Source organism: Chionomys nivalis, chromosome 18 (genome assembly GCF_950005125.1).
Source record: "Chionomys nivalis chromosome 18, mChiNiv1.1, whole genome shotgun sequence".
Taxonomy (NCBI): Eukaryota; Metazoa; Chordata; class Mammalia; order Rodentia; family Cricetidae; genus Chionomys; species Chionomys nivalis.
The window spans coordinates 58,626,899-58,649,855 of record NC_080103.1 but is presented as its reverse complement, the minus strand read 5'-3'; the positions used below and the strand labels follow the sequence as shown (position 1 = coordinate 58,649,855).

Genomic DNA, 22,957 nt, shown 5'->3' with positions numbered 1-22,957 from the left:
GCACTCTGTCTGCAGCACTGAAAACAAGTAGAAATGGTCAAGACCACATTACGTATCTTTAGAAAGGTTGAGAGAGCACGTTTGAAATAGCCAAACACTGCCCTTGCTTCTGTATTTGTTATTGTATTTCATTCTTTCTTTCAAAAGGCCTATCCTAAGCTGATTTTACAGACCGCATGGCGATGGGTCGATAGATGTAATATGTCTGTGATTTGCTTTGCGATAATTTCGTTTTGTCATTATTTTCATACAACAGAATCTTTCCTGTGAATTAATCATTTATTTCTCGTGATAATAATGTTTGCATTCAAAAAAAATAATAATGTTTGCATTCACTGAAAGAAAATAATTCTCTTTTTCTTTGTGTGTGCATACATGCGTATGGGTGTGGGGGGGCATATACCACAGTTATGTACTGGTGCATGTATGTGTGAGTGTGGTGTGCACCATGGTGATGTACTTATGTGTGTGTGTGTGGTGTTGTGTGTACCATGGTTATATACTGGGGTGTGTGTGTGGTGTGGTGTGCGCCGTGGTTATGTACTGGTGCGTGTTTGTTCCTGTGCATGGACAGGTCTCTCTGACCCTGGAGTTTATTACCTTAGCTGGACTGGCTGACCAGTGAGCTTCAGACTTCGCTGTCTCCATCCTTCATGCCTGAACTCGCAGACAGATGCTGTTGTGAGTGGTTTTGTTTGTTTGTGTTTGTTTTTCGAGACAGGGTGTCTCTGTGCAGTTCTGGCTGTCTTTGAACTTACTCTGCAGACCAGGCTGGCCTCAACTCACAGAGATCTGTCTGCCTCTGCCTTCCGAGTGCTGGGATTAAAGGTGTGCGCAACCACCATGCAACTCTTTCTTTTTTTAGCATGGACACCAGGGATCCAAACGTTCTCATGCTTGTGTAGCAAGCACTTATTGCTTCACACTTTATTCCTTTCGGAGTTTGCTGAGCACACCCAGGGAGGCTCTGGGTTCCCGGGTATCACATGGCTTGTTTGATTTTTAAATCTCTACCTAGAGGTGGAGGACTGACCTCTATCCTTTGTAATCAGCCCTGAACCACACCCCATTCCCTGTTAACACACTAATTTTAAGAAATGGAAAGTGGCCGGTTAGTAGTGGCACACGTCTATAATCTCAGCACTTGTGAGGCAGCGCCAACTGGATCTCTTGTGAGTCTGAGGCCAGCATGGTCACAGACTGAGTTTTAGGAGAGCCAGGGCAATTACACAAAGAAACCCTGTGTTGAAAAACCAGGGGGGAAAAAGGAAAGAAAGAAAAGAAGGAAAGAAGGAAGGGAGGGGAGGAGAGGGTAGGGGAGAAAGAAAGAAAGAAAGAAAGAAAGAAAGAAAGAAAGAAAGAAAGAAAGAAAGAAAGAAAGAAAGAAAATATTCCAGCCGCCCTCCTTATAATTTGAAGCCCTTGTGTAGTGAGGGAGGAGTCTTCCTTTAGATCTGAAACAACAGCGTGTGAAATGGAAGCTGTTGGATATAGCATGATACACATGAAAACCAGGCCTTGAGAGGAATAGCCCTTAATGGTGTGTATACCACAGAAACCCATGCCGCTATGCAGGTCTCTCTCACTGCCGAGACTGCCTGTTTCCTAGCTCAGAAACGCTCGCTCTTTCTTTTCCCCTTTCTGATGCTGGCTAAGGTATTAAATCTTCTTTCTGTGTGGTGCTCTGGACATCTCACCCCCCTCCCTCTCTGTCTCTCTCGAGATTCCTTCTCCTAATACAGCCACTCCCAGACTGCCATTGCAAAGCCTGCCTAGTTTTTCGACTTCCAGCCCAGAAAATGTGCCTGTTTTCCTTGTCCCATCTCCCCGCTGCTGGGCGTCGCCAAGCTCTCCAGCTTGCCTGCCTTGTTTTTCTGACAAAACTCCAGCAAAGTTGTCCATCTTGTTCCTGTTTAAGAAAATTTATCGACTCATGCTTTATTGACTGATTCCTCTCCCCTTGAATGGTGTTAACTTTTTAAACCCCATTTCTCATAAGCCGGGGTGGACAGTGTGGCTCCTGTAACGTCCTCCTTGGGAGGAGGTCGGAAGACAGAGAAGTTCCTACCAGCCTTACCCGTGCAGCTGTTGGACCCTGGCTCACCCATGTAGCCTTGCTATTAAGACCCCCCCACTTACAGTCTGGCCTAGGAGAGTGGGGTCAGGTTCTGCAGGGCAGTGATGAGCTTGCAGGTCCAGATCTTGCTGCAAGGCCCGGAACACAGCAGCTGGGCAGTGACTCCGTTCATTACATTGTGTCCCTAGCTGCCTAGTGAGGACTCAGTGACTCATTCGTTACATTGTGTCCCTGGCTGCTTAGTGAGGATCCGGTCCTCAGTGTCCGCCAGTGGACACTTTTCACAGGGAGAAGCAACTTAGAACACAAGCAGAGAGAGTGCTTTGGTAGGGCGGACTTCAGTTTCTATCCCAGCGCTCATGTAGAAGGCAGCTGGGTTGGTATGCGCTGTAATCTCTGGAGTGGGGAAGACAAACAGAACCCTGAAACTCACTGGCTAGCTTTCCTCGCTGAATCTGTGAGCTTCCGGTTCAATGAGAGACCCTGACTCGAAAAGAATAAGATTCCCAACAGAGTATACTTAGACACCGCCCTCTAAGGCTCAAAGATCTTTATAGCAGAGAGAGCAGGGATGTAAGAGCTGTAAGAGGGGAGATAGGAACTGCTTTTGTCGGGGCCTGACACAGCCATTGCAAATACGATCTCACAGCAGCTGTGGTTGCCTGTACAGGACGTACAGGAGACTGGGCCACTCAACTGCCAATCATGGATGGGAGGGACTCATGGTACTCTCTCCCTCCCAGATAAACTGTTGGCAACAGATTGATTCTGCGTAAGGGACAGTTATCGGCTTCCATTGTGTACCAAATGGTAAGTCCACACGGCTCCAACACATGCCCACTTAGATGGTCCTGGTTAAAATCCATGGATCAAAAAACTGAAAAGGGAGGTAGGGCATGGATGTAGGAAAGGGACCTGTAGGGGGAGGGGAATAAGATGAAGCAGAATGCACTATATATGTGCATGAAATTGTCAAAGAACAAATTTAATGGCTAGTAATAAAAAAAGGTAGAGGGTGGTTTACAAAGATACCTGCCTTCAACTTCTGGCCTCCACATCTAAGCTTCTACACATGTGTGCACACCTGCAAACACACATGCTTAGGGACACACAAGTGCTTGCCAAAGAAATACAGTAGAATTGGCAGATGTATTTCTACCCATCTTTAATTGTGTGATAAGAAAATGGCTTGCATTAGGAAGGGGAGGTGCTTTTCTCAGTGGCTGATGTCACATCCCTTAAGTGTAGGATAGACTCCTAGGTCTCTGAGTCTTATCAAAATGCATATCTCTCTCTCCTTTGCACCTATGCATAGTAGCCCGGAAAGAGTAAAAGTTGGGGGCCGGTCTGGACCACTCAGGGAGACTGTGTCAAAAGAAACAACCGGGTAAGCCCCGTGCTGTTCTCACACAACAGAGTCCTGAGATTGGTCTAGACCTGTGGTTGAGACTGTGACCCTGGCGTTTCAGAGTGTGGCAGGTTATTCTTTATTAAGTAGATGGATTTCACATGCGCTTGGAGCAGTAGCTAAGATGGTGGCATTGGGATTTTCTGGTCTGTACTAGACGTGGTGGCACATACCTTTGATGCAGCGGCCAGGATGCAGAGGGAGGTTGATCCCTCTGAGATTGAGACCAACCTGCTAGGGCTACATAGTGAACCTGTCTCTAAAAAACAAGGCAATTGTTGATTGCCAGGATGGTTCGGAGAATTTGTCTACTGCTAACCTGGACACCTGCTGACAATCCCTGGAACCCACACGCTGTAAAGAGAGAACAGAACTCCCTCAAGTTGTCCTCTGACCCCCACATGCACAGCTCATAAATAGACATCAGAAAAGTAAAGGAATACATTTGCAAGTATTTATTGAACTGTTTACCATGCACCTTTTGTGTTGTGTAATTCAAGTGAAATAAGACCAGGTCAGATCTCCAGTTGTGCTTAGCTGGATTGACCAGGTAAGTCTTCCTCATATGAGACAGTTGGAGTGCAGTGCAGTGTATTTTTAACATTGGAAGCTCCCTGCAGACCATGCCCCTTAGCTTCCCGGCCTGCCTGTTCTTTCCGTATCTTGTAACTGAAGCTTGCCTGTTTTAGAGCCTCAGATAAAGAACTTGAAAGTAAACAGATGTGCTTTGGGACGTGAGTTAATTCTTGGCTTATCTGCTGCTATTCCCGCGGGCTCGTGGACTCCTTTCCAGACTCACATACCACAGACATCAAGCAGTAGACGTAGCAGTGGTCTACTTAGTTATGCTTTTCTTTTCTTTTTTTTTTTTTTTTTGTTTGTTTTTCGAGACAGGGTTTCTCTGTGGTTTTGGAGCCTGTCCTGCAACTAGCTCTTGTAGACCAGGCTGGTCTCGAACTCACAGAGATCTGCCTGCCTCTGCCTCCCAAGTGCTGGGATTAAAGGCGTGCGCCACCACCGCCCGGCTTATGCTTTTCTTAATAAGTAAATAATCTTGTAAATTTTGAAACACGTGGTATAAATGAATGGTAAATTCAGAAATACTATTTTATTCTCTATATATGTATATATGATAAAAGTATATCTTAAAATAAGTAGAAATTTTTATTATCTTCATTATTGTGTTACCTTTCTTTTGATAGAAACTACTTTCTAGGTGGTCACAAAGACTATGGGGTAGGTAGGCCACAGGATGACCTCACTTTAGACAGGATCCTCCGTTGGCGTCGTGTGTCTTAAGTTTGCACCACACATCTGTCACTCTGGTATGGGTCAGCTCGAGCTCGTGTACTGGGTTCTGTGTGTTTTTAGGAGGAAGTTTTTTGTTTCAGGAGCCAGTTATTTTTAGGGAGCAATATGAATCCTAGACTTCAGTTGTATCCTCATCTCTAAATGTTCAGGCAGGGAATCCCGTCCAGTATTCAGGAACTGGTACTGTTCTTCTGTCATTCCTGTGCTGCTAGGGATCCAGTGCAGGGCCTCGTGTGCTGGACGAGTATTAACCCTGAGACGCCCGGTGCGACGTAGTCCTGGCTGGCTTTCTTGGTCCTCTGTGTAGGTCCAAATGGATGGATTAATACCAGTTTAAAAATAAAAATGATTTACAACATACGGAGCTTGCTAATAGTTTGTGGACGTTATTTGATTGATAGGGCATACATGAATTAAGTTCTAGCTTATTAATCTATAGTTACTTTTAAAATTAATTAGTCTTTATATCTTATATGCTTTCTTTAAATAGCAGTATTATTGCAACACCAGTATTAGAAGCAACCCTAGAGCCATGAATATGATCAATGTTGGCTGTGGTTTGTTTTTTTTTTTTTTTTTTTTTTTTAGTTTTTTTGGCTGATGCAAAGGATTTTGAGATTCTTTTACACTGATGTGTAGGAACAAATTTAGACCTTAAAAACAAACCAGGAATTTTATACTGTTCAAAAGCTGTGCTGTAAAATATGCATACTTTTGCTATTAGGCTTCCACAGGATCTATTTTTAAAGCAGAATGAACTAAGGATCTTAAGTCTGGAATATGCATTTAGAAAAACATTTTTGCTTTGGTGCTTTTGTTGTTGTTTAGGCTTGTTTGTCTTGTTGGTTGACTGGTTTTGGATGGCTGCCTCGCTACATAGCATAGACTGGCCTTAAAGTCAGGATCTGAGCTGGCCCAGTGGGTAACGGCACAAAACCTGAGCACTTGGGACCCCTGGAGCTCACTTGGTGAAGAAAGGAAACCAAGTCACATAAATTGTTCTCTGGCTTCTACACACATGCCATGTACATGTCTGTACATATGTATACGTACATACATGCACAATAGATACATGTGAAAAACGTGTTTTCTGCATGCTGGCATTACAGAAATGTACCAGCACACATAGCCCAAACATGTCATTTCTTTGTGTATAGCAAGAGTGGTGTAATGGAAAGGTGTCAGAGGGGGAAACCCGAAGCTTACTACAGTTTTAGTTGACTCATCTGGTGTTTAAGAAGCAGCACAGACAGCGCGGTGCTGGGGAATAGGCCTTGCTCTGTGTTGGTCAAGGGCTGTGCAGACAGCGAAGAAAGAGCTTGGGAGTGTCTGTGAGGCACTGAAGAGAAGGCTGTGTGGAAGGAGTTGCTCAAAGATACACAGCAGGAAGACAGCTGAGAAAAGGGCTAGCAGAGAGTGCAGAAGAGACCTTGTTTGAGGACTCAGAGTGCACACAAGGCTAGACCTAAGAGACAGGACCAGGGAAGTCATGTGGAACTTGTTTCTTAGGCAAAAATGAGCCACTGAAAATAACTGAGATGTCAAGTCCAATATATATGCTTGAAGGAGATTGTGGAAGGGCAGCTGATGTGACTTCAATATCTTTATCCTCTCTTGTAACTCCTTTTTTGTTGTGTCTCCTTGGGTTTTGTTGTTATTATTTTGAGTTGATGAGAGTTCCTCTAAGGGAAAATAAAAATGTCCTTTTTTCTAGTTTAGTGCTGAATACACAAATTTCTCCAGCAGGGAAAAGAACAGCACTGTCATATGGGGTCTCCTGTCCAGGAGAGAGGTATTACTCTGATAAGTTCCCAGATAGAACATCCAGAAACACTGAGTGAGTTTGACTGTAATCGGAAATACCTCTGACTCTCCTCTCATCAGATGTCCCAAAGTTGACACCATGGGACCAGTGTCATCCTCTCTCCCTGCAGAATTCCCTGACAGGAGGAGAGCCTCTCCGAGGCTGTATTTTTAGGGTGTGATCAGAGCAGCAGGCTTAAGTTATGCAGTCAGATCTCTAAATAAGCACAGTGCGAATGGCACGGCACTGGCGAAGTGTGGTTCGTCGTTTCCCTCCAGTGTGAAGCTTGTAGTTTCAATTTCAGGGGGCATAATAATGCTGCAAAAGGAAGCTGACCTGGTGTCGTTGCTGCATGCCAAGACAGCTAAAGAGAGGACCAGTGCAGCGGGGTTGTAGTTGCTGTAGGCTCCAGAAACGAAGGGGCGCTCGACGCATGCCCTCTTTCCTAATCCGAATCATATCTCCATAGCTTCGATTCGCCTGTCATACAGGGGTTTTGTAGAACTAGGAAAAGGCCAAGAGTCACCTTTCTCCAGGTTTTCTGTCCCTACTTGTCCCTTTGGCCAGGGCAGGGCCTTCATGCAGCATACAGACCAGTTGTACCCTGTTGGCCTGTTAACGTCTATAGACAACTTGGAACTCACACTCTTTTATTTTCCCTTTTGGTTTTTGAAGACAGGGTTTCTCTGTGTCACCCCGGCTGTCCTGGAACTCATTCTATAGACCAGGCTGGTCTCAACTTGATCTGCCAGTCTCTGCCTCCCTAGTGCTGAGATTAAAGGCATGCGCTGACACTGCCCAGCCTTAATTAAAATGTGGGTGCCCCCTTTCTTCTCCCCGTGTCACCCAGGGTGTGTTGTCAGCTGTATTTCCCAGTTAGGATCACAGTTGTTCTGCTCTGCCATCGTCATGTTTGAGTGTTTTAATAAACAGGGAAAGCCAGACACAACTGTTAGGGCAAGCTGTTCTTGCTCGGTGCCATAGCAGCAAGCTGTTTGTGTGCGCGTGCCACCATCTCATGTGGGAGTCAGAACTCTTGGGAACCCAGCAGTCTTCAGGGCCGGTGGATCGCAGTGCTACCCACAGCAGTACAGAAGCCCACTGAAGGGTGCATCAAGAAAGCACTGCAGGCTCCGTCTTTCCTGTTCAGAAACTGTGTTTGACTTGTAAATTCAGCTTTGTTCTTTCTTCCATGCTGTGTATTTCAGCATCTGAAAACCGGGGTGGAGGATGGTTTACAGTGTGGGTAGCAGATTTTCTTACAAAAGAGGAGGTGTGTAGTAGCACACGCTTCTAATCCCAGGCACATAGTGAGCTCTCTGCCAGCCAGGGCTGCATAGTGAGATCCTGTCTCAAAACAGCAACAAACTCTTGAACACACACAAAAACCATCCCACAGAAGAGCCACAGTAGTTTTCTAGACGGCTGATAATTTGAACAACTTAAGACTACAAAATACTTGTTGGCAGCAGGAACTTGTCCATTTTCAATGAAACTGGAGAAAGGATATGGTTCCAAGTTATAGTTAAGCTGGTCAAACGTCTCAGGAGACTAACCAGCAACAGTCAAGTGGGAATGAGTGAGCCACGGGTGGGCGCCCTCCTCTCTGTGGGGTCAGGAAAGAAGAGAGACATCTCTGGAATCTCCACAGCATCTGCAGAGGCTAAAATAGACCCAGGGCCTTCTCAGTGACAGGAATAGAATATGCCTAGAGACAGCAGAACCAAGGCAGAGAAGCCCACTTGTCTTGATCTAAGAAATAAAGCAAGGGCTGGGGCCAGGTCAAGGCTGAGATGGTCTGGTTTTCTTCCCTCTCCCTCTTTAAAACAAAAAACCAGAACTTTAAAAGCAAATCCTTCTTTGGAAAAAACCTAATACATCAATTATGAGGTTGTGAAAGAAGGAGGAAGGCTTGAATCCAGTCAGATTTTTGGCCTACGGCATAAGTGAACTAAAATTAAACACCACGGTGCCGTAGCTCTCCCAAAGAAGAGCGTTGCTAATGTCTCGGCGTGAGTCTGTTTCACGTGCTAGGTGACAAAGACAGGCAGAAAACATTTTAAGATCTACTTCTTTTCTTTTTTTTCTTTTTTTTTTTTTTTCTGTTTTTCGAGACAGGGTTTCTCTGTGGCTTTGAAGCCTGTCCTTTATTTTCTTTTAAAGATTACCAATCAACTAACCCAACCAAAGAGTTACTCCATTGAGAGCCAGTGTGGTCACTGCTAATTTGTTAACTGCCATTAGCTTGTAATTTATCCTGCGTGGGAAGCTTTAAGAATGTCTAAGAATTCATTCATTAAAGGGCATAAGCTGTATATTTCAGGTTTATAAATTAATTTCTCACACTTAATTTAGGTCTCGATACTAGAAACTTTAGAAATTTAATAGGACTCTAAAAATATGTTAAAATCTTACTATAGACAAAATGACCCAAATGAAATCAATGTTCGGCCCTTTAGCCATGGTTCTCATGTCTTGGGAAATTGCTAGTTTATAACAAATAAGAAATGTTAGTTTGCATGAGCCTCACTTAAGTGGCTTTAATGTCCTTGGGGCTCTCAAGAACTGCATCCCTTGCTAAAGCTGCTTCTTCCAGCCTGCAGATTGGTTTATTCTTCTGTGGTATATGTTTAAGCAGTGGTTGCTGAGAAGCAGAATTTACTAAATGGTACACATTTGTGAGTTGCTAATTTTGGATGTTTAGAGACCTGGCATTGAATTCCTGTGATAGCTAGCGGTAGATTTTGTTCCTATCTTTACAGAGCTCACTGAGAAACAGAGGTGAGGCTCTCAAGGGTACACAACTGATAAGCAGTAGGGTAGGGCCCTAACTTTAATGTTAGCTCTCTGCTAACATTAAAACAACTTGTGGTTTTAACTCTTTCAACACTGCCTGAAACGTCAGATGATTTGGGAGGATGTTTATGCCAATAATCATGCATTTATATAAAACACCTGGTATAAAACTCTAGGTCACACGGGATGCAGTTTTAAACTTTCGTAAGATTTTTTTATTCTATGTACCTGAGTGTTTTGCCTGCATACATGTGTGTGTACCACATGTGTGCAGTGCCCTCAGACCAGAAAAAGGCTTTGGATCCCATGCTTGAGTGTTTTATGTCAACTTGACACAAGCTAGAGTCATCTGAGAGGGAACTTCCATTAGGAAAAGTCTCCATAAGACTGGGTTGTAGGCAGCTGTTGGGCATTTTTTTAATTAGTGATTGACGGGGGTGGGCCCAGCATATTGTGGGTGGAACCCTCCCTGGAGTATGATCCTGGGTTCTATAAAAACAAAAAACAAACAAAAAAAACAGGCTGAGGAAGCCATGAGGAGCAAGCAAACCAGTAAGCAGCACCCTCCATGGCCTCAGGTTCTTAACCTGCTGAGTTCCTGTCCTGACCTCCTTTAGTGATGAACTAAGATGTGGAAGTGTGAGCCACACAAACCCTTCCTCCCCAAGTTACTTTGGTGGTGATGCACACCTTTAATCCCAGCACTTGAGAGGCAAAGGCAGGCGGATTTCTGTGAGTTCAAGACCAGCCAGGTTTACAGAGAGAAGCCCTGTCTCAGAAATCAAAAATAAGTAAATAAAGTAAATAAAAGCCCTAACTAAGACATTCACTAGAGGAAACCCAGTGAGCAGTTTCTGGAACTGCTAAAGATGAAAGCTTCAGTCTTCACATTCTTGCGCTCTCCCTGTGTTTGGTAGTACAGTCAAGGATTGAGATGCTTTCCAAAGAATGTTGTACATTTTAATTGGGTGTGTAAAAACAGTGAGTTTGGGGTGTTGCCCAGGCTTTCTTCTTTATACATTTTACTGGTTCATTCAAGAAACAGATGTGTTGTTTTTCTTCAGCATCATTAAGCTGCCTTTCAGGAATTACAACAATCACTGAAATAAGAGACACAGTCTGTTGTTTTCTGGCACATAGATATAACACATTAGCGATGTACTCAGAGTTACCAGTAATTTGCTGGTATTGCATTAAGCAAAGAAATCAAAGCCCTTCCCCGTGGTGTTATTGAACTAAGAGCAGCCCAGATTTGAATTCTCTACTTGACTGTCCCTGTGCCTTCCATCCACTGCCTGCTGTATGAGTCTGAATCTGTTCCTGCTTGAAGGCTATGTGAATCAGTCACCATGTATGTGTGTCTGTCTATGTCCACGTGTCTGTCTCTGCAAAGAGCTTTGCTCTGCCTTTATTGAGCAGCCCAGAAAACACCACTTGAGGGACACATTACAGAAATCTTTAATGGAGTTTCACAAGGGGTTAAGTCATTGACTCCAGCTGACCCCATCTGGATGTCATGGATAGCCATTTAAAAGGCTGCCCTCGGTTTGTTTGCTGTTCCCAGCGAATGCTTATCATAGCACACATGCCCTGCTCTCAGTCGGGGCACGGATGGCACCTAACTAAGATGACAGCTGAGCATTATCTCAGGCTGTAAAAGGGGAATATACGGTAATCCAGGGCAGTGAGGTTGATCGTTACATTGTTCTCTTAAAAGCAGGCTAAACCAATGGGCTGGGTACACAGTAGGACAGCAGTCTTAAGTGACTTTAAGGTGCATTGCAAACTCTAGCTGTGAGGTCCAGCAAGAGTTCCAGACTGTTAGGATATAAGAGATGTGTCCTCTGTGTTTTGAGACAGGGTTTCTCCATGTAGCTTTGGAGCCTGTCCTGGAACTCACCCTGTAGACCATCATGTGACATCGCACAGCAAGGTTGGACTCAGTGAGTTACTCTCGTCCCTCTGGAATTGAGTCAGCTTTGTTAGATTTTCTTTATTAAATAGAGTGCAACCATAATTGATCTCGATGACATTGAATGGCTAGTTACTATCAGCTGCAGCTACACAGGCTGGACAGTTCCCGTGTGATATGTGCAAAGGAAAGGGGCTCTAGATGGCTGCGGTGTACGGAGACAGTGACAACAGGCACGTGGAGCCTAGTTAACAGACAATGACAAGAGGTACGCGGAGCCTAGTTAACAGGCTGTGAATGTAACTGCTTTAACGCTGCTGGGGCATCGTGAAGTTGTGCTTCCTTACACCAGCAGCTTACACACTGACAATAGAAAGTAATTTAAAAAATAAAGCTTCAAAACTCGGACTCTTAAATGTCTCGTGTATGTGTGTGCTTGCATATGTGTGTTTGCGTGCATGCATGTGTATGTGTGTGTGTGTACATTTGCACGTGTGTGCATTTTTAAGTGTCTTAAATGTACTGAAATGAAAATTTGGGAATTTCCCCATAATTGAGTGTCCAAAGATACCATTTGCCAGATATGAAGCTGTTTATAAAAGTGTGAAACAACTGGACTGGAGAGATGGCTCAGCAGTTAAACTGCTTCTGGCTCTCACAGAGGACTTAGGTGTGGTTCCTAGTGCACACTTCCTGGCTTACAGCACCAGTAGCTCCGGTTCCGGTTCCGGGACTGACACCATCTTCTAACCTGTGTTCATCTGCACATATGTGGTTCACATAAATCTACTCAGCACACATAGGGGTAGACAGGTAATAAGACACTTGGTTCATTTTCTGGTTTGGTAGAATACTATAAATTTCTCAGGTTTTGTTGTTCCTTTGGTTTGGAATGGTTGGTTGGTTTGTTTTGTTTGTTGGCAATGCAAGGTAGAGAATCCAGGGCTCTAGTCCATGTCAAAGCTACACAAGTATTTTACCACTGAGCTGTATTTCCAGACTATTATTATTTAAATAGAATAATTTAATCTTGGTTTATAATGGTCATCTAGCAGAAGAGTTTTATTTTATTTTTTGAGATGGGGTATAGCTATATTGCCCATATGAACTTTGAATTGCTGGGCAAATCTAGCCTCCTGGCTCCTAGGTATAACCAGGATTCTACCAGTGTGCCACCACACCTGGCATGATAGAATTTTAAGACAAGAAGCTAAGTGTGTTCAGGATTAACACAATTGAAACAATTATCCCTTAGACTTTAGAAGGTGAGTAGTTGAAATGTAAAAGCTGTCCCAGCAGACGTGAAACAGCGATCGGGTGTGCAGCACATGTGGGCACCCCCACCCCTACCGAGGCCTCAGCGCTGTGCGTCAACCCTCTTGTCCTCCGCAGGACTGAAAATACCATCAGTTGCACAGCTTTTGAATTTAAACTAAATTAATAGGGGTTTGGATTTTTACTCCCCAATGGAGTCAACAAAAGGTTCTTCTGATACATAGGGGTTCTCAAGAAAATTTGAAAGATTTCTGGCAAAGTTAATGACATTTATTTAGGGAAGGCTTAGTAGAATGGAAATTTGAATAAATGAAAGCAAGGAAATTCCTGATTTCTTATTAACGGGGGTAAAGCATTTGACAAGGTTAACAGATTGAGAATCTTTTTTTCTTCTTTGCTTTTTATACCCATGACGCATTTCCAAGTACGTTAGTTATTTGCTACAGTCTGATCACCTAGATAAGTGGGTTTTAACCTGAAAATGAATTGTCATCGAATGGATTCCTGTTGGCCGTGTGGCGGCTTCACACCCACCTTCAGGGTGTTGTGCGTTGCCAATAGATGCCCGGCCTAGTGTGGCCAGATAAATTATTTCTAAAAAGTTGAGCTTTACCACCATTTGAAGAGCCACCAAGGCAGCCATTAATCCCATCACTCAGGAGGCAAAGGCAGGTGGATCTTTGTGAGTTCAAGGCCAGCCTGGTCTAACAGAGTGGATTCCAGGACAGCCTGGACTACACAGAGAAACCCCGTCTCAAAAAACAAAACATAGCAAAAGCCACTGAGGCAGTTGGTCATATTTGATTTTTAAATAAAAAGAATAAGTATGATAAACTGTTGCCTGAGCTTTGTTGGCTGCTCCGTTTGTAAAGTCAGCCTTGGAGTTTGAAGGAGACATGGATAACGAGCAGCTTACTCTCAGTGGTTAGCCAGAAATATTGTGTTAATAATTCAGTCACGCCTTATGAATGCAAGTATGGTGGCCTTTTCCTGTGTTTTGAGCCGGTTTAGCTGTGTGGCTGCCTGCTCTGAACTTGTGATTCTCCTGTCTCAGCTTCTTCAGCTTACCTTACTGCTGTGGGCCACTACAGCCTGCATAGTGAACGCCTTTAATCCTGGCTCAAGAGGCAGCAGCAGGTGGATATCTGCACATGGAGACTGCCTGTTCGTTTCCCGGCTGCCCAGACCCAACATAATCACACAGAAACTGTATTAATTAAAACGCTGCTTGGCCTACTAGCTTAGGCATATTTCTAGCTAGCTCTTATATCTTAACCCATCTCTATTAATCTGTGCATCACCGTGTGGTTGTGGCCTACCGGTAAGGTTCCTTCTGGCATCTGTCTCCTGTGGTGGCTACATGGTTTCTCCCTGACTCTGCCTTCTTTCTCCCTGCATTCAGTTTAGTTTTCTTGCCTAGCTCTATTCTGCCCTGCTATAGGCCTAAGCAGCTTCTTTATTCCAATGGTAATAAAACATATTCAAGCATACAGAGGGCAATCCCACATTAGATCTCTGTGAGCAGAAATCCAGCCTTGTCTACACAGTGAATTCCAGGACAGCCTAGGCTACATAGTGAGACCCTGTCTCAAAATTTTTTCAGTTGATTTTAATGAACCTTAAATATTTCAAATTTAGACAAGACACTTGCAATTAAATTGTTTTAAACTAGTTTTGGTGTTTACATACTTTATCAAGTATAGTAAAATAATTTAACTGAGTTTTTTTTTAAGCTTAAAGCTCTTTTAATGAAAAAAGATAAATTTAATCTCTTTAAATGAAATAAAAGTGCAACTTTTTATAGCACCGTGTCCCGTGGCACGGCAGTACGTGAAGTGCCCTGCGGGTTTGTCAGATCACAGCTTGCTATAGTTTGTTCCTGTTTTCCCTGGGCCCTGACCATCTGAATAAAGACGGGAGGTAGAAAGTGAACGCGGCAGAGACAGAGTAACGACCTCATACCTTCTACCTTTATACTTTTAAGATAAAGATACAGACATGAGCACCAAGGAGAATGTGGATGACTTTGGCCTGCAAGACGCCCTGAGCAGTGAATCCGCAGATCTCTTTGCTTCAGCAGCAGAGGTGAGAGAAGTCGTGTTCATGGTGAGGTAGTTTGCCATTGCATGACACAGTTGCCGTGTGCGTTTTGTGTGTGTGTGAGCACACGCGCACATGTGTGTGCGTATGGGTGTGTGTGTGTGTGTGTGTGTTGCTCTCAAATATGTCTCTGCATTACATTTGTGCCTGATGCCCACAGGGGCCAAGAGAGGCCTTTAGGTGCCTGGAACTGAAGTCACAGATGGTCTTTGGCTACCATACCAGTGCTGGGAGTTGAACCAGGCCCGCAAGAGCAGCCAGTGCTCATACCCATCAAGTCATCTCTCTAGCCTGGTGTCGTATTTTTCTTCACTTTTGTTTGAGACAGGGTTTTGCTCTATACCCCATGCTGGCCTCGAACTCACAGTTCTCCTTCTTCACCCTTCTGAGACTGGAATTAAGTATGTAACCTAGCAACATTGTCTTTCTAGAGCCTGGAGAGATTACTCAGCAGTTAAAATCACTGACTGCTCTCCCCGAAGACTCAGATTCTATTCCGGCATTCACATGGGCCTAATTCAGGCATCTGCACTGGCATGCCCTTGGGGTCCTGACAGGATGCATTCTCAGCAGCAGCCACTAGGAGCACCTCCTGTGCATGTTCACTACGTTCCCTTTTAAAAGGGCCCGGGGGGGGGGGGGGGGGGGCCGGAGAGATGGCTCAGTGGTTAAGAGCTTTACCTGCTCTTCCAAAGGTCCTGAGTTCAATTCCCAGCAACCACACGGTGGCTCACAACCATCTGTAATGAGACTTGGTGCCCTCTTCTGGCCTGCAGAGATACATGCAGGCAGAACACTGAATATATAATAAATAAATAAATCTAAAAAAAAAATTAAAAAAAAAAAAGGGCCCTGTCCACCTCCTGTCTCTCCCTCTTTCTCTCTCTGACTCCCTCCCTCCAGAGGCTGGTCTCTCCTCTCCCCTCCCCCCTCTTCCCATTCACTACTTCACCAGAGCTCTGTCTACGTGGCGACTTTCTCCCACTGGTTTGTTTTTTGTATTTTTTTTTATTACAACACCCACATCCTTGGAAAATTTGAGGCCAGCCTGGGATAGTAAAATATTTTAGCACTGCTTCTAAGGTATAACTCAAAATATGAGTGTTACAAGATAAATTCTTTTGTAAGTAATATAGCTGAACGTGATCATATGCACCTTTAATCCCAGGACTCTGGGAGGCAGGCGAATTTGTGAATTTGATGCCAGCCTGGTCTACAAGATGGAGTTCCAGGACAGCCACCGCTACATAGTGAGATCCTGCTTCAGGGGAAGGGATCAGAATCCTGAGAAATTAAACAGTGTGTGATAACTTGATAGATTTATTCAGAATTAAAAGATCTGTTTTCCCTGTTTAGAGTAAGACAATTACTGCAATAAGCTTTTCTTTAGACTAGGCCAATCATTTGTCAAAGTGATTGACAAAATTTTCCTATATGTAAGCTTTGCTGCACGTTGATTTAGGTCATTTCCAATGATAGCTGAAAATTCTTTTTGAGAAATATAATGATACCTGTGTTGCAGGATGTTCAATCACACTGTGAACCCTAAGTTTGTGTTTGCACTAATTAAATAAAATCAATCTTGGGTCAGGAGGCGGAGTCAACAATGGGTTGACAGAAAGTAATCATAGAGAGTCAGAGGGAGCCTGGAAGATGGATAAAGAGGCACACAGGAAGTAGTAAGGAAGGACTTTGAGTGTAGCAATCATGTTTTGGTTTGGCTGAGCAGAAAGAGGCTGTCTTTCTGAGATGCCTGCGAAAAGGGAAGCTCAGCTACTTGCTCCTCAGCCTCTCTAGCTGGCAGTCTCCACCCCAGCCTCTGACTCTTGAGTCTTTCTTATAAATGTTCTATTTACAAATATATAAATATTTATATATTTTTAATTTATTTAAAAAAATTAAAATTTAGTTTTTAACTAAATCTCTATTAGAACAATAGTTTTAGTTCTAAGACAACAACATTCCTTAATTGTCTGTTACCAAGAATTTGCACTACGGGCTCAACATCCCTACCCTGAAATGTTTGATTCCAGTAATGTTATATAATGTTATACATGTGTATGTATATATAAACACACACATATATATAATTTGGAATGTTTGCATAATAATGACATATTTGGAGTACAAGTCTAGACACAAAATTCATTTATATTGTATCTAGAGAAATGGCCCAGCACTTGTTCTTGTCAAAGACATGGGTTTGGTTCCCACCAACCACATAGTGATTCACAACCATCCAAAGGCACGTGTGGTGCACATACACACATGTATCTATCTGTCATATAGCCTGAAGGTAATTTTAGGTAATATTTATTGTTTTGTACCTCAGCTGCAACCCCTACAAGGTGTGCGGTATGGCGTTTCCATTGTGGTATCACATCTGCACACAGGCTACAAGTTATGTACCATTCTGGGGTGGGTTTTCATACCTGTATGATAAATGCTAAGTTATGTTAGTGTCAGCAGATGCCAGAAAGCTGTTATTTCCTAGGCAGTGAGTGCTATAGCACCGAGATCAGAACTAACCTGATTTTTCTCTGTGGTCAGATTTACTGTCCTAAGTAATGTTGTCATAAAAGGTAAAGAAACCCTAGTCTTTGTGAAGCCGCGCAGGTCCAGACGGCTCTCCTCTGGTTGCTGAGCCCTTCTTCCTGTAGCCTTCTTTCATCATTTACATTTTCTAATGCTTGACATTTTATTTCTTCTGCTCCTTCTCTCTCGCTCTCTAATTATCGTGGCCAGTTTCCAGGAGAGCACAGCTGTGTTTGGGGCAGCGAGATGCAGGTTATGCTCTGCAGTAAGGGAGCCGTGTGCTCCTTTGTAGCTGTGTGTCATAGACTGCTGAGCAAGTTAAAGGCCACCTTCCCTGTCACCTCAGCTTTGAGCTCCCTGCACCGTGGTGTCAGGGGAAGGCTTCAGGAAGTTGGTTCTCTTCTATGGGAGTCCTCAGGTTATTAGACTTGATGCATGTAACTTTGCCTACCTCTCTGGCCCTAAGCCACGTGTACATATAGTACCTTACCCATGAGCCACCTCTCTGGCCCACGTGTGCATAGTACCTTACCCACGAGCCACCTCTCTGGCCCACGTGTGCATAGTACCTTACCCACGAGCCACCTCTCTGGCCCACGTGTGTGTATATAGTACCTTACCCATGAGCCACCTCTCTGGCCCACGTGTTCACATACAACCTTACCCATAAGCCACCTCCCTGGCCCATGTGTCTATATAGTACCTTACCCACGAACTACCTCTCTGGCCCACATGTGTGTATATAGTATATAGAACCTTACCCATGAGCTACCTCTCTGGCCCACGTGTGTATATAGTACCTTACCCATGAGCCACCTCCCTAGCCCACGTGTATATTAGTCTGGATGTTGCTGGTTGTGTGACAGCCTCTGTGGCATTTAGATATAACAGCGAGACAGTGTAGTTTGATTGAGAGCATAAGGTCTGAGGCTGGAGCAATGGCATAGTTAAGTGTCTGCTACACAGCGTGAAGGTCTGAGTTCAAGCCCCGGACCTGTGTCATGAGACAAGTGCCTGGATTAGCACCTGTAAGCTCAGAATCTGGATATTAGATACAGAAGAACTCCTGGGGCTTGCTGGGGAGCCAGTCTTGCTAAATCAGCAATTCTAGGTTTAGTGAAAGATCCCATTTTTAAAAATGGAGGGAAATGGTCATGATATATACCAAACATTAACCTTAAGCCTGCACATGCACACACAGCAAAAAGCCTACGTTCTGGAATATTATGTCTGGGTTCAAATTTAAGGGTTTGCTTCTAGGACTTAAAGCACAGTTCCTGTTACTGTGAATCTCAGCTCCTTTGCCTGTATGTCACAATAGTAGTCTTACCCAAGTTACGATCTGATGGAAGGATAGATGGGGTCATTTACTGTAGCACAATTAATAAAAACCCAGAGACAGATATTGGGGTTCAACCTGAAGGTCAAAAAAGCAAAGCAGCCAGACACTGGCTCTTAACCTGTAAGTCTAAAATGGCAATTCTGCTTCTAGAAATCTCAGCATGAGACTGTGTGAGAGCTGTCTCCTCCCATCTTACTCCTCTCTAGGGCTGGGATTAAAGGTGTGTGTCACCTCTGCCTGGTCTAGAAGGCTGACCAGTGGGGCTATTTTACTCTCTGATCTTCAGGCAAGCTTTATTTATGAAAATACAAATGAGATCTCACTGCAATTTAAAGCATGCAACACTGCACAGCTGCATGTGAAATGCAGAAGCTTCGGCCTACACAGGAGCTTCTGGGGTTTGCGTGCAGGCGACCAGGCTGGTGCTGTGGCTCCTGAGTATGCTGTTTCCCACTTGCACAAGGCCCAAGATTTGAACCTAAGCAGGAGGAAGAAGACTGAAAAACTCCCCCAGAAAACAAGGAGACTATTTTGGCATAAATTGTCAAAAACAAAACTTCCAGAGCTCTGAGAAAACTTGGCAAGTCCAGATAGCAGACTCTGGAGAGGAGCAATGAGCTGCGCTGTTCCTCACTGCTCAGTTCTCTCTGCAGAAGTCTGCAAAGCCAGGGCTTGTAGTTGCTGGGCCGTCCTCTTGGCCTCTACAAGAGAGAACTCAATGGGGCTGGGGCTGGCACTTCGCTCGAGGACAGTCAGAATCTGACCTATGTGGCAGCTTCCAAGAGCAGGATTTTCAGTATTTGTCTCTTTGTTTTTGTTTAGTTTTGTTTGGTTTTGGTGTTATGAGATAGGTCTTACTGTATAGTCCTGGCTATCCTGGAACTCCTTAAATAGACCATGCTAGCCTTGAATTCACAGAGATCTGCTATCCTCAAAGACATCAAAATCTGGGCTGGAGAGATGGCTCAGAGGTTAAGAGCATTGCCTGCTCTTCCAAAGGTTCTGAGTTCAATTCCCAGCAACCACATGGTGACTCACAACCATCTGTAATGGAGTCTGGTCCCTTTTCTGGCCTGCAGGCATACACACAGACAGAATATTCTATACATAATAAATATTTTTAAAAAAAGACACCAAAATCTTATAAAGATGGTAAAGCAAGAAAAAAATGTTTACAGAGTGCATATCTAATAAAAAGACTTGCATGTCTACTATATAAAGAACTCTTACAATTAAATATGAAATGGGTAAGTAGCCTAATGTAAAAGTGGGCAAATTAAATAGAAAACTGAATAGACATTTCTCCAAAGAGAATATACAAATGGCCAATAAGATGAAAACCTGCTTAATATTATTGCTCATTTTGTAATGCGGATGGGTTCTCGTCTGCTATAGTTATTATGAAAGGGTGTGTGTACATTGCTGGCGGAGCTGGAACCTGGAGAGCCATTTTGCAAAACCGTCTGGCAGTTCCTCAAGCAAAAAAACACATAGGTACCATCTGACCCTTCTGTTTTTATGTGCCAGGAAGTTGAAAACATAGATGTGTTTGAACTTGTATACAAATATTCATAGCAGCCTGTTCATAATCCCCCAGAAGTGGGAAAACCCATAGTCCATCACTGAGGAACGGATAAGCAAATGTAGTATGTCCGTTCACCAGAGTTTCATCTTCTTAAAGATTTGTCTACATGTTTTTTATTTTATTTCATGTGCACGTGTGAGTAACCTGCGTGTATGTATGTGTGTGTGTGTATGTATGTGTGTATGCATGTATGTATGTATACACATGTACCACATGCTGCTTTATACACATGGCAGTCAGAAGAGAGCACGAACCCCTTGAACTCGAAGGTGGTTGTGAGTTGCCTGGCATAGGAACTGCGAACCAAACCCAGGTCCTCTATGAGAACAGCAAGCACTCTTGACCACTGAGCCGTCTCTCCAGCTCCCATGGTCCATAAAAATGAGTGAGCTGCTGATGTATGGTACCTCACGGTAGAACTTTGAAAGCACACTAAATGAGTCAGCCGAACACACAAGGCTGCATACTGGCCAATTTCATTTATATTTCATTTTCTCAGTAGGACACTCTGGTTTCCAAATAATGGCTTCCAGAAACAAGGAGAGGAGGACAGGGACACTGCTAATGGAGAAGAGGCCACTTGGTAGAGAGACAAATATGTTCTTGGAAGTGCTGTGTCTGCATAACTCTGTGTGTTCCAAAACCAGCGAGTTGTATACCTTAAATGGCTGGATGCTATGGCACATGAGATGAATTCCAGTAATACTGCTGTTAAAAGTTTAGAGCTGGGGCTGTAACCAAGGAGGTAGAGAGTTTGTGCAGAGACCCTAGGTTCTCTCCCCATAGTGCCATAAAAAATACAGCGTCCCAGGAAGCAGATGACTTGGGATTTCTGTGTAGCTGGTCACCCGGTAGTATTTGCAGTTGATTTTTAATGAAGTGTCAACTGGAATTTTAGTTATAGAGTTATTAGATTCTATTCAGAGTTGGAAAGCATTATCTTTCAGTTACATAAAAGCTGACCAAAGTCACATAGAAGACAGAATTCCTTACAGCAAGTTACAGGTCACAAGTTAGATTTGTGTCTGTGTCTTCGGTTCTGTCACATGAATTTAAAGTGTTCTTTGGATGATAAAAGCCCTCTTGCTTGACAGTTATTCTGCTTTTCTGTTCACCTTGTAGACTTAAGTAGTTGCGTTCGAAATGCTAAGCTTAAGTTCTACTCATTTGGGTTGAGACAAGATCCTATCCTGTGACTCTGGCTAGTCTGGAACTGGCTGCCTAGCAAGGCCAGCCTCCCGGGTGCTGGGATTAAAGGTGTGAACCACCATGCCGTTTTTAACGACTGAAGTTTTGCAAAGGATTTTATTTTTGTGTGTGTAGATGGTGTATCTGTGAGTAGGCACGTGCGTGTGAGCGCAAGTGCCCATGGAAGCCAGAGCTCCCAATTCTCCTGGAGCTGGAATTGCAGGAGGTTATGAGTGTCCAGCGTGGGTGCTGGGAACCGAGCATGCTGCAGTTAATGCCTCAGCCAGCTCTGCAGCCCAGCGCCTGAGATTTTGCTGTTTGGTTTCTCTGCTGAGATAGGATCTTGCCCGTATTAGTCATGTTAGTCCAGGCTCACCTTGAATTTTAACAACTGAAATTTGAAGTACAGTAATGTTTGGTTGTAGTTACATAAAATGTTAGTGATTTATGTGGCTTAGTCACATTTAGCTTATTTTGGCAATATGGAAATTCTAGGTTTTTAGGATAGTTCTTATTCCTTCGGTAACTCGTTTTTCTGCATCCTTAGCTGACGGAGCACAGAGAAGTGCGGCACACCTACAGCCTGGATTCCTTCTGCCGTTGCCCTTTCTACGAAGAAGCGATGCATTTAGTTGAAGAAGGAAAAATTTACTCCAGAGTACTGAGGTATTATTCCAGTTTAGCTTATGGTTAATAGTTTATTTTAGTGGCTTTTTTTTTTTGGTTTTTCGAGACAGGGTTTCTCTGTGGTTTTGGAGCCTGTCCTGGAACTAGCTCTTGTAGACCAGGCTGGTCTCGAACTCACAGAGATCCGCCTGCCTCTGCTTCCCGAGTGCTGGGATTAAAGGCGTGCGCCACCACCGCCCAGCTTTAGTGGCTATTTTTAAAGTGCTCTTTTTTTTTTTTTTTTTTTTTTTTTTTTTTTTTTTTTTTTGATTTTCTTCAAGACAAGGTTTCATTGTGTAGCTTTGGAATCTGTAGACCAGGCTGGCTTTGAACTCACAGAAATCCACCTGCCTCTGCCTCCCAAATTCTGGGATTCAAGGCATGTGCCACCACTGCCCGGCGCTGTTGCTCTTTTTTATGTGACAGTTATTAAATTATGCTTATGGATATGGAAAAAATGTATTTTTGGTCCATGGTGTGTTGGTGTGTGGAGGACGTGTGCTTCACGTTAAGGTCCTGTGGTGAAGCCCTGCACAAGCCCAGATTTATAGAAGATGAAACCTAACAGTTCCTCTCTCCTCGTCATCCTGTAGAACTGAGATGCTGGAGTGCCTAGGTGACAGCGACTTCCTGGCCAAACTCCACTGTATCCGGCAGGCTTTCCAGGTATCTCTTACAGCAGTGAGTGATGTGTGTCCCCATGTGCACAGGACAGCTCTCCTTGCTGTACCGACTGGCTGCTCGTGCAGATAGCCCGCCAGCTGAGTTTCTTCCCCATCCTTGCTGCTCGTCTTCAGTTCCATGTCTTTCCCACACCTTCCAGGTCCACCACACTTAGTCTGGACGGAACACCATCGTGGTCTAAGTGTATGAAAACAGCTGCTTAGAATGACTCTTTGTTCTTATCGAGCAGTGTATAGTTAGGTTTCTAAAATTTAATCATTAAAAGTACTGATTT

At 43.9% G+C, this 22,957-nt stretch overlaps 1 protein-coding gene across 1 annotated transcript in view; it reads left to right on the top strand.

Annotated features, from left to right (window-relative positions):
- The window catches only part of Miga1 (mitoguardin 1), a 54,854-nt gene that overhangs the window by 17,012 nt on the left and 14,885 nt on the right, over positions 1 to 22,957 (top strand). The window contains exons 9-11 of the mRNA XM_057793548.1: positions 14,568 to 14,668; positions 21,881 to 21,999; positions 22,593 to 22,665. Coding sequence (XP_057649531.1) covers positions 14,568 to 14,668; positions 21,881 to 21,999; positions 22,593 to 22,665 — 293 coding nt within the window. The remainder of the gene's footprint in view (positions 1 to 14,567; positions 14,669 to 21,880; positions 22,000 to 22,592; positions 22,666 to 22,957) is intronic.